Raw genomic sequence first — 12155 nt, 5'->3', positions numbered from 1 at the left:
TGCCGGCACAGGCTGTCTATGCCCCCTGCCCCGCCCCCTCCGCCAGCACGTGTACGTGAGCTTGCGCACACGGCGTGAGGCCCCCGGCGGACGGGTCACGTGGCAGGCTGCGGGCGGAAACACGGAGTTGCGAGGGCGCGTGCTGGGCCTCGCGTCCCTTCAGCGCGGACGGCGCGTGGAGCGCTCGCCGCCCGAGCTGTGGTCGCTGCGCTCTGGCAGGATGCTCGGCCCCGTGACTACTGGTTGTGAGCGACACACACCCATCCCAGGCGCCTGGCAGTGAGGAAGGGGGACCCGCGGCGGGGGAAGGGCAGGACTCTCCCTTCTCCGCTTCTGTCTGTCCCCTCCTGTGTCTGTGCGTCCCTGTGCCCCGCGCAGCCTGTGTGTTCCGTGCACGGGGCCGGGCCTCCTGGCCTCCGTCTGAAATGTCCCGCCGTGCCCCCCTCAGAGTCCCGGGGATGCCTCCCGGAAAGAAGTCCTGGCGGGGGGGGTGGGGGGGGGTGAGGGGGTGTCCCGCGGGCAGTAGGCGCCCGTCAGGTGCTGTGGCCGATGCCCCTAGCTAGGGACTTTGCTTGCTGACACACGGATGTGCACAGGACAGCTTGACGGTGACTCGTGCACCGGTTACGGACGCGTGGCGTTGACTCTGGAAAACGACGTGTTGCGACAAAGGTGTGAGCGTCCTGGTGCAAAGCACCCGCTCACTTCCTGTTGTAACTGAGGCCTTTAGCCGTGGCCCATGGCAGACGCTCCGGAGGGAATGGCCTCACGGCAGGGGCCGGTGGGCGGACCAGCTCGCAGCGGCAGGTGTGAGAAACCAGCAAGTTTTCTGGGCTCCATCTCTCGGGTTTGCTGTGAATTAACTCACGTGGTGTCATTGCTGCCAACCGAGTGCACAGTCTCAGCGCCTCTCCCCTCAGCTCCCGTCAGCGCTGCGGCTGTGCCGTCAGAACATACACGGAGCGCGGTCACTGCTCGCCCCTCTACTGCCGTCTACCCGCTTTAAGCCACTGTCGCGTGAGCAGGGCTGCTGTTTTTGAGGCTGCTCTTCTGCCCATGCCCAGTTCATTCTCGGCATGGCAGCCAGAGTGCCTGGATGACAAGGGTCCTCCGTCCGTCGTCCCCTGATGGGTCGCTCCTTTCCTGAGCCCTCACAATGTTCTCCTACCACTCCCACCCTCGTTCAGCCCCTTCCAGCCGTGACCGTCGTCCCTTTTCCTGTTCTCCTGCAGCCCCCAGTGCGTTTCTGCAGTCTCAGGGCCTTTGCATTTGCTGTTCCTTCTTCCAAGGGAGCTCTCCCCCTCCCCCGGTGTCTTCCCCACTTCTCTGCTCAAATGGCATTTTTCCAGCGAAGGTTTCCCTCAGGGCTCTGTCTAAAATCCCGTATTCACACTCTTCTATCTTGTTTTTTTTCCGTAACTATTAGTACTCTCTGACATTCTGTTATTAATGTGTTTATTAATTGTTCTCCAACTAGAGTACAAGCCACATGAGGGCACACATTGATTTTATGGTTGTGTTCCTCTGCCTTAGCTTCTGAGCACAGAGGCTATAAATGTATGTTCCATCAGTGGCTCTCTTCTTACTCAGTCTCCCTACTTTAGCTCTTGCTTCCTTTCCAGTCCATTCTTTTCATAAAGCTATGTAACCTTTAAAAAGTTCAAACCAAATTATCTCTCTTTTTGCATAAAATCTCCAAAATCTTCTCAAAACACTTAGAATAAAATCCAGCTTCCTTACATAAGCTTATAAGACTCTGCTTCTCTGACCTCATCTTACATTGTTCATGCTTCCCCCTTTGCCTAAGTGGGCAGAATAGCCTCAGGACCTTTGCACCGTCTGTTTGCGGCATTTTCTCCTTTTTTTTTTTTTTTTTTTTTTTTTTTATTCTTAATCCTTTCTTGGAGACTTTATTTAGTACAGGGATATCTTCCAATGTCCTGAATAATAGTTCCGAGTTCTCCAGTAGTAAAGATTACTATTCTCTTGAATACCTTTTAAGAAAAAATGTTATTTTTTAAAAATTCTGTTACGGTTTACATACAGTGTTCCCAGGGTACAATTTGGTGATTCAGCACTTTCATTGATCACTTCTTGTGATGAGCTCCAGGTATTGGATGGATGCACCTTTTTTTTTTTTTTTTTTTTTAAATGCATGGCTCCTTTGTGTCATTCAGATGTTAACTTACAATATTGCCTTTCCAGAGAGGTCTCTCTGGGCCATCTGATTGGTACCAACACATCAGCCTGTTTTAATTCTCTTTGTGGGACTCAACGTTGTCTAATATATTTCTTTCTGGCTTATCAATATATTTATTGTATGTTTCTATAACTTGATGTGAGTTTAAGTAAAACGAGGCACTTTTCGGAGCAGTTGGTAAGAGTCCGTTCTTTCCTCCATCCCCCAGTCCTTGTACCACGTCGCAGCAGATCTTTCCTGCTGACTTTGTAGTGTGACCTCGTGCCCATTCTTTGGAACACTTCGTGGCGGTGCTATTTCACCTCCAGATTAAATGGTATTTAAGGCTTAACAGCATTAACTAAAAACCTCCTGGTGTTCACATATTCAAATGCTTTGTAAGTTTAATATACTTCTAAAACCATATTCTGCCTATTTTTAAGCAAAAGTTATATAAACTGGTATATGGGTAGATGACTTTGTATTTGGTCAAATGGTTTTATTAATAGAGTTTTCATATAAAATTGGGGTTTTTATTGTGTGAATAAGTTTTAAAAATTCAAATTGCTAGAGAATGACAAGCACTTATCTTTCTAATGAAATTCTAAAGATTTGATTTCAAATGTAATTTTTCAAGCATCATTCATACGGAAAGATTTTTATTAAGTTTTAGTAATTCTTTTTATAATGTTTAAACTTTAAAGCAGTAACTTAAACAGTTGTGTTTTAAGTGGTGTCCATTTCAGTGTAGTAGAGCCGTCCCGGAAGCTTAGGCGCGTCACTAGAGTCCTCCAAGCTCGCATATACCAGCCACATCTGTTACTTTTTCATGATAGCAGTCACCACATGCACATACTCCGACTTGAGTTATGCTGGTCACGTTTGGCTTTGAGTAGTTGCTCTGAGCAGGGTTCGTGCTGCATGGTGAGGCTGGTAGGAGGCGCATTCGCGGAGGGCGTCGTGTTCACAGGAAGACCCTCCAGGGGACAGTCTCCGAGCCTCGCAGCCCTCCGCTCCCCAGCGCCTTCCCTTAGGCGTGCCTGCGTCCCATCCGGGGGGACCTTGCTTCCACGGCTCCATCTGTCTCGTGAAGCTGTGTGGGAGAGCAAGGGGAAGGACAGAAGGACATGCATATTCATCTTCTGTTGCCTCTGTAACACATTGCCACCAATTAGCAGCTTAGAACAACGTCCATGTAGTGTCTCCCGGCTCTAGAGGGGAGGTCAGTAGCCCGGCGGCTGGCCTGGGTTCTCCGCTGCAGATCCCACAGGGCTAAGTGCAGGTGTTGGCCGCTCTGCTCTTATGGGGAGGCTCACTGAATTGCACGATTCAGCCGCGTGCCCTTGCAGGATTGAGGTCGGCATTTCCTCTCTGTCCCTGGAGTCCGCCTCCAGGTTAGAGGCCCTTCCTCCACGTCACAGCCAGCAGTGGCTGACTGATGCTTCCTCAGGCTCCCCATATGTCCCTCTGCTCTCTCCTCCGCCTCATCCTCCCTGCCTCTCTCTGTGGCGTCTCTTGACTTTGCAGGCTTTTAAGGGTCTTAGTGATTCATTGGCCCGCTGGGATAATTGAGGTTAATGCTCTTGTAATATCCCTAACCAAAATTCCACCTGCAGAGTGCCTTCCCAGCAGTGCCTAGGTGAGTGTTTGCACAACCAAGGACAGGAATCTTGAAACAGGGTTGGGATTCGGCCTCCACAAAACGTGTGGCTTTTTGTTTCTAGGTTCGAGGATTAGTCCGTTTCTAAAGAGCATCTTACGTTAGATAGTGGTTATCGGTTTTCTTTCTTTTTACTGACGTTTGTGATACGTTTTATCTCTAATGAGGAAGTAGGATTTTGTACACTAGAAGCTTGTCGGTCTCTTTGTTGGGGAGGACGAGGTGAGGGAGCAAGAATGAGTCTGTTACGCTTACCTCCTATAATAGTTTGATGTTAATTTGCTGCTTTTTTTACTCAGGTACTTAAAAAGTACAGAATTGATATTCTTTCCTTTTGAAACTGCAAATTATTTCTTTTTTATTATTTCAGTATTTTATCTGAGTAAAATAGAATGCAATAAAGGTTTATTTCTTTGACCCATTTTTGTTCTTTTTTTACTTTTAAAAGAAATGACATGGTTTAAAGATGAATGGTCAAAATTTTAAATTCCAGTGATTTTTAAAAAAAATCTTATTTTATTAGAGAGAGAGAGAGGGAACAGGGGAGGGGCAGAGGGAGAGAGAATCGTAAGCAGGTCTATGCTTGTCAGCACAGAGCCTGACCCAGGGCTCGATCCCACGACCCCGGCATCATAACCTGAGCAGCAAGAGCAAGAATCACACACTTAACTGACTAAACCACCCAGGCCCACGATCCCAGTGATATGTGAGTAGTTCTGTACTGTGATCATTCACAATGCAGTGAACATCTTTGACTCTTCAGTTTCATGGAATAGTTCTGGATGATTCACACTAACAGTCTTAATGATAGAATGAATTGAAGTTACTTGGGTTAATAAAATTAATGATAATATATAAAGATTAGTTCGTTTAAAATGCAGTAGGGTTATAAGATTGGAGTTTTGTGGGCAGAATAGCTAATATGAAATTCAAAGTAGCATGAACATGACTTGAGTCATAAATGGTATATTTTTCAGGATTTTTTTCTCTAATCCAAAATGTTCCAATAGTTTGAAATATTGTGTAAAATGAGCTAATGAACATATATTTTTCTGTGGAATTTTAACTTTAGAAGGAATATTTGAATTTATGTTAGAGTGTGCATGTAAAATGGTGAGCACAAGACATGTCTCCTGTCCTCATCGAGTATATGGTCTGTTAAGACATGATGTGGCAATCTGCATTTAAATTTTTTTTAGTTTTTAAATTTATTTTTGAGAGAGAGCGCGTGAGCCGGGGAGGGGCAGAGAGAGGGCGACAGAGGATCCAATGCTGGCTCCAGGCTCTGCATGGAGAGCGTCGAGCCCCACGTGGGGCTCAAACTCACAAATTGCAAGATCATGACCTGAGCTGAAGTTGTACGTTTAACCACCTGAGCCATCCAGGCACCCCTGTATTTTAAATTTTGAGAGTTTTATATTGGCATATAATTTCCAAAAGAACACGTTTCAGTCAGTAGTTATTTTGTAGGGAAATATATGTATCCTGACATTTTTATCACATGATACGTGTAAATAGAGCTCCGTGAGGAGATGGGGAAGAATAGAAAATAGGAAACGCTTGTTACTAGTCATTGTTAATGCAGTTCTTTCTATTCTGTTCGAGCACGTAAGCGTGTATATTACAGTGTGGACTATGTTGTCTGTTGAGTAATCTGCTTTTCAGGAATGTACCTCTAAATGCACCGTTTCTGTAACTTCAGCCCTCCTGTATGGCTCTCAGACTCCTCAGTGTGTTGCCCTCTTGTCACTAATATCAACAGCCTGGATGAAATCCTGTGTGCCTGCTTCTGCACTCACATCCTGGATTATTTCTTAAATTATTGTAATTTAAATTCGTGAGTCAAAGGCCAGGCCCATTTCTAAGACTTATGATATATTTCACAATATCAGGTAGTGCATTTATTTGGCCTAGAATGTTTATTGAATTTAGGAATAAATGTGTCGAGTAAATGAAAACATTTCTAGTTACACTGCCGCAAGTCCATAAGAATTCCTTTTGATTAGGTCTTAAAACAGGGTGATTGTTAGCCATGTCAACTTAGTTAAAATTAAAATTCATACAGTATACTACAGACGCAGTTCAACTTTCAGAGGCTATTGGGGCAAATTCCTGGAGATTAGGGATATTTCTGCTCATGACATTTCTTATCATTCTTTCCTCTTGTGAGGAGTGGAGGGCGTGGGCCACATGTGAAATGTGTCTTTTCAGCGTGGTTATCTAGAAGGGCCTTTTTAATGTTCATTCTTGAGAGAGACAGTGCGAGTGTGGGAGGGGCAGAGAGGGACAGAGGATCCGAAGCAGGCTCCATACTAAAACACAGAGCCCAACGCGGGGCTTGAACTCAGGAGCTGTGAGATCATGACCCGAGCCAAAGTGGGACGCTTAAGTGACCAAGCCGCTCAGGCGCCCCTGAATTTATATTTTAAAGTGCTTGCTACAGAAAGCTTTGAGTGTCCTTTTCCAGTGATTTTAGAATTTTTAGGGTGCAGTATTTCTAGGGTGCAGTGTTGAAGACACAGGAAAGCTCCTGCTGCCTCTGTAGGCATTCTGTTAGGTTCTGCTGATCCTGGTTTCAACTCTTGTGTCTAGTCCGTTTTGTTTTGTTTTTTGTTTTGTTTAGCTCAGTTCATACAAGTATGAACAAGTATTAATTGAAGTGGGTCCTCTTTAGCTTGGCTTTTACTCAATACATTAATCATGGAAACATTTAAATTTTAGTTAAGGAGGTTTAAACATAATAGCAAAATTACAGTTTCTTGTCTGTATAGGACTTGAGTTTGTGAAAAGCTTCAGAGTCAGAGGACGCACAGGTGAATTATGTTGAATACAGCCAGCAGCAGCTGGGTGGCCTTTGGCAAATTCAGTTTCTTTGATTGTTAGTTTTCTTATGTGTAAAATAAATATCTGGCATAGTGCCTAGCATAGAGTAGGTGATGAATATGTGGAATCTTTTTTATTATCATATCCTGTTTTGCTCCCAAATGGCCTATGGATTGTTTTATGCTTTTTTTTTTTTTTTTTTTTTTTTTTTTTTTTTTTTTTTTACAACCAAGGACACTGGGCACAGAGTATTTTAGTGATTTGTACAGGGTCAGTGGCTAAACTGAGAGCTTACGTATTCTGTCTCCAAACTTATATTCTTTTCATTCTGTACCACTTTTTTTTTTTTCTCATAACGTGTGGGCGTAAGACATAGCCCTCGTGTATCATGATGGTGAAATCGTTCACTAGGTCATGCGGAAATCTGATTCCCAGTGCACAGCACAGAGCAGGCACCCGGTTATCATAGAAATGAGTGAATAGTGGTAGAGACGGGTAGTTGGGTTCAGGCTTCTCTTGTAGGCAGAAAGTTACCTATTGAGGCCACAACCCTGATGGTGTGTTTCTTCCTGTGCTGGATGAGGCAGTCAGGGTGCCTGCCTGGTGGTGGTGCAGTGAGTCGCTGATATCCCAAGTGTAGAGCATTCAGAAAAATGTCCGGCACCTCCAGTATCTGACAGATGTGAGTTATTGCTGGTGAGTGAGGGATCTCACAGTGAAAAAACTGTACGGGATTAAGTCACCTGGTTCTTCTCTGTATTACATCCTGCAATTAGATTTAACAGACTTTTGTCTGAATCAGGTTGCTACAAAGTTTTCACGTCTCTAATCTGTATCTTCCAGGACTGAAAGAGCTGTCCCCGCTCCCTCTAAATCTCAAACGCCTCTACAAAGAGACACTGGAGATTGAGCCCGTCTTGATAATCATCTCCCCGGGTGCAGATCCTTCCCAGGAGCTGCAGGAGCTGGCTAATGCTGAGCGCGGAGGAGAGTGCTACCACCAGGTGAGCACAGAGACCTGCTGTTTCTGCCCAGCTTTGGTCTCCCTGCCATGGTCCATCCTGTTGGTCCATCCTGTTGGCCCCCCCACAGTGCCCACGTCCTGGTCCCCAGGCTCCCCCCAGAGGGAGTTCTGCCCTGCACTTCAGTGTCTGCATGCCCTGCTAGGGGGCAGCCGGGGAGGCGGAGTGGAGGCAGGGGCAGGGGGAGGGAGCAATGATGGAGCAGTGGGGGTCAGCCCAGGAGGCGGAGTCCGGGGGGGCTGGTGATGGGGGGTGCTGGTGATGGAGCCGTGGGGGCCAGCCCAGGAGGTGGAGTCGGGCGGGGTGGGGGGGGCTGGTGATGGAGCCGTAGGGGGCAGCCCGGGGGGGGGGGGGTGGAGTGGAGGCAGGGGTAGGGGGGCCAGTGATGGAGGGGTGGCCTCAAGGAGGAGGTGTGGCAGGCTTCCAGGAGCTGGAAAAGCGCCTGAGGGATTCTCTCCCAGAGCCTCCGGGAAGAGCGCAGCCTTGTGGTACTACCTTTATATTAAAGCCAGATCCCTAGTGTTAGATCAGAAATCAGGCATGTTCCTGGTTTTACCGTACTAAGTGGTGATAATTTGTTGTAACGGTAATAAGAAGCTAAAATAATTGCTAACCTTTTGAGAATAATTTTACTTGGATGCTTTTACAGTAAATCACAGCAATATTTACCTGCAGAAGCTGAAGTATAAAAATTGTTGAGTAAAACTTGTGTAATATAGCACATTTTCTCGAGGTAAATCTAGGGGCTTAGTTTGTTCAGATTCAGTCTGCATGCAGGTCTGAAAATGTATTCATTTACCATCAGTTTTTGACAACTGAATAAACTGCTTTTATTGGGAAAATTATAATGATTACAAAGCAGACACTTGAGAAAGACCAAAACTGGAGAAGTAGGAATATTGTGGGGACCCAGACACAAGGCAGCCAGAGGGTAGGGCCTGGGCCCATGGGCAGGTGCCTCTCCAGCTCCTGGGCATGGGGTTTCACCCTGCTCCTGCTGTGATAAGGACACATCCCTCCTCAGTCCCTGCCGTCCCTCCTCAGTCCCTGCCCTGTCTGTCGGGAGGACGGCCTGGCCATGGATTCTACTGTCAGCAAATGCTTTTACCAGAAGCACAAAGCTGTTTGCAGCCGCAGTAGTTTTGACTGTTGAAACGTCCTCCACAGTTGTTGGAATGTAGGAAAGCCTTTAAATACAGATATAATTCTGTTATTTTAAAGCTTTGTTGCTTTGTTGACTATATATGCTAAGTTAATTTTTAATTTAAGAAGCAGTGGTGTAGATTTTTGAGGGGATGAGTGGCTAACCGTCTTCTCAAAACATTCCTGATGTGGTTTTTACAAAATATTTTAAAATTTTTGTAGTAAATGTTTTTTTCTGAGGTTTTATGACTCTTTAAGATTTTTTTCACATGATTGAGGCTTCCTGGAGAATCCTAAGTTGTCTATTTTTATTTTTTTTTATGTTTATTTTTGAGAGAGTGAGTGAGCAAGCATGAGCAGAGGGAGGGGCAGAGAAAGAGGGAGACACAGAATCCGAAGCAGGTTCCAGGCTCTGAGCTGTCAGCACAAAGCCTGACATGGGGTTCGAACCCAGGAATCATGAGATCATGACCTGAGGCGAAGTCTGATGCTCAACTGAGCGAGCCACCCTGGCGCCCTTGAGTTGTCTATTATTATCTATAATTTCTGTTCAGCAAATTGTTTTTTTTCTGTTGTCTTTTGTGGGTTTTTTTTTTTTTTTTTTTTTTTGCATTTTAACAATGGAAGATTAATAGGTGCATCAAAACAGTTCACTGTTTTTAATAAATAGAAAAGTATTAGAAATCTTCTGTTAAGGAAGGACAAAAATAAGACAACTATTGGAAATGGCAACACAGTGGTATTTCTTATTAAAAATTTAGAACCCTCGGGGCACCTGGGTGACTCAGTTAAGCATCTGACTCTCGGTTTCTGCTTAGGTCATGATATCACGGTTCATGGGATCGAGCCCCATGTTGAGATCTGCACTGGCAGTGCGGAGCCTGCCTGAGATTCTCTCTCTCTGCTCATTCTCTCTCTTCCAAAATAAACAGTAAAAATTTAGAACCCTCATCAAAATAACTGAGTTGGTTCAGTATGTAAAGCAGGATAATTTGAATCTATTATGTTCTGTGTTATCAGATCTGTTTTTTGTATTGTATTTTTAATTTTCTTTCTTTCTTTCTTAATTTCTTATTTACTTACTTACTTATTTACTTACTTACTTATTTATCCTGAGAACCCAGATAAGGAACCTAAGCAAGGCATTCCTAGTTCCTCTCAAGCAGGATGGCCACTTGGCCGCAGGCCTCCCGCTCTCAGGGTCTGCTAGCAGAGCAAGGCCCTCGGGCTTCGTGGCAGGAGGATGGACGGGGCAGTGGAAGCTTGACTCCCTCACAGGTCAAGGTCACGACTGGACTGCGTGTGCAGCTAGTCTCAGGCAGGGCCCGCCCTCAGTCCTCATCGGCCTAGAATAACAGTAATTAGTGGTCCATCAGCGCGGTCCCCATGTGCTAGGCACTGGAGTGGGTGTTTACTACAACAAGTGTTGTGTTTTGTCTTGCAGGTTGCTATGGGTCAGGGTCAAGCCGATTTAGCGATTCAGATGCTGAAGGAATGTGCCCGCAGTGGGGACTGGCTGTGTTTGAAGAACTTACATCTTGTGGTGTCTTGGCTGCCAGTTCTGGAAAAGGTAGATTCAGATGAGTGTGGTGTAAATAGTACGGAATGTAGTCACTTGGGTGATCTCCAAAGACTGTCATGCGTTACGTAATTTTTTTAAAGTTAGCGTTTAACGAGAAATCATTTAAAACCTGTTAAGCATTTAATATGTACATTTGTACAAATGAAGATGGGGGCCTTTTTATTAGGATGTGTACAAAAGTCTCTATGTTGAAAGCGTTTAAGGGGAACCAAGAAATTATTCATCAGGATCGAAGGGAGGCTTAGGGAGCTTTTCCCAGAACTAAAGTAGGTAGCTGCTTTAAAGGGTTAGAGGAGGCCTTTTCAAACCATTGCTTTCTCCTGATGCTCTTGGTCTGCAGTGTCTGTGTGGGGAGAGAGGATGGAGAGGAGTGGGGGGGATAACAGGACTTCCCTGGGAGGCTAGGATGGAAACCAAAGCAGTCACTTGACTGAATTCACACAGACCCAGAGCAAAGCTAGCCTCCAGACAGAGCAAATTGCTGGCCAGGTTTTAAATGCAAACCCTAACTTAAGTCTGTTCCTTAAAAAAGATGATTGTGGTCTCGGATAGTTAGAGATGACTCCTAAGACAAGATGTTGCTTGAAAGTTGTACGTGATTTAGCTAAGTGTAGGGGCAGAAAGAAAGAAAGAAAGAAAGAAAGAAAGAAAGAAAGAAAGAAAAAAAGAAAAAGAAAGGAAGGAAGAAAAAAAAGGAGAGGAAAGAAGGAGGGAGGGAAGAAAGGAAGGAGAGAGGGAGGGGAGGAAGGAAGGAAGGAGGGAGGGGAGGAAGGAAGGAGGGAGGGGAGGAAGGAAGGAGGGAGAGAAGGAAGGAAGGGGGGAAGGAAGGAGGGAGAGAAGGAAGGAGGGAAGGGGGGAAGGAAGGAGGGAGGAGAGGAAGGGAGGAAGGAAGAAAGGGGGGAAGGGGGAGGGAGGGAAGGGGGGAAGGGAGGAAGGAAGGAGGGAGGGAAGGAAGGGAGGAGGAAGGGAAGGAAGGAGGGAGGAAAGAGAGGGAAGGAAGGGAGGAAGGAGGGAGGAAAGAGAGGGAAGGAAGGGAGGAGGAAGGGAGGGAAGGAAGGGAGGAAGGAGGGAGGGAGGGGAGGAAAGAGGGAGGGAAGTAAGGAGGGAGGAAAGAGAGGGAAGGAAGGGAGGAGGAAGGGAGGGAAGGAAGGGAGGAAGGAGGGAGGGAGGGGAGGAAAGAGGGAGGGAAGGAAGGGAAAGAAGGGAAGGAAGGGAGGGAGGAAGGAGGGAAGGGGGGAGGGAAGGCAGACAGGCAGGTGAGGATAGCCTGGTTAATTCCAGCAGCACAAATAGAGACCTAGTGGGGGAGACGAACAGGCCTAGTACAAAGAATAAAGATGACCTTGAATGTGCTGGGAGGGCTGGGTGTGGCAGAGTGGGGCTGGGTTGTGGAATACCCTGAGAACCATGCAGAAGAATTTGGAAATTTTTTTCTTAGGATGAAGTCAAAGGAGGTCTTAAGCAGGAGGGTGAGTTAATTAGTTTAATCGATCTGGCAGACGTATCATTGAGAATAGAATAGATTGACAGAGGCCCTTAACTAATTGTAATGTGTCGAAAAATTGTGTGGTCCTAGTACATGGCACCTGTAGCACCTTTCACAACATATAGGCGATCACATCTTTGAGTTCATGACTCAGTGAGTTAATTGATGGACGGTGGTGGTTCATAAAATCAAAACAAGACACAGATTTGGAAACTGAGGTATATGTAAATATTTGAGGAATTCTATTATTAGGACAGTTT

At 45.9% G+C, this 12155-nt stretch overlaps 1 protein-coding gene across 8 annotated transcripts in view; it reads left to right on the top strand.

The window, feature by feature from the left end:
* DYNC2H1 (dynein cytoplasmic 2 heavy chain 1) overlaps nt 1–12155 on the top strand; it is a 347141-nt gene that overhangs the window by 177132 nt on the left and 157854 nt on the right. For all 8 annotated transcript variants that reach the window (XM_053900571.1, XM_053900570.1, XM_053900566.1 and 5 more), the window contains 2 exons: nt 7506–7666; nt 10272–10397. In XM_053900571.1, the coding sequence (XP_053756546.1) occupies nt 7506–7666; nt 10272–10397 (287 nt within the window). The remainder of the gene's footprint in view (nt 1–7505; nt 7667–10271; nt 10398–12155) is intronic.

The sequence above is a fragment of the Panthera pardus genome, unplaced genomic scaffold, assembly GCF_024362965.1.
Source record: "Panthera pardus isolate Hobbes unplaced genomic scaffold, ASM2436296v1 HiC_scaffold_12, whole genome shotgun sequence".
NCBI lineage: Eukaryota > Metazoa > Chordata > Mammalia > Carnivora > Felidae > Panthera > Panthera pardus.
The sequence above is the reverse complement of the archived record's forward strand: the minus strand, read 5'-3'. Positions and strand labels throughout refer to the sequence as shown.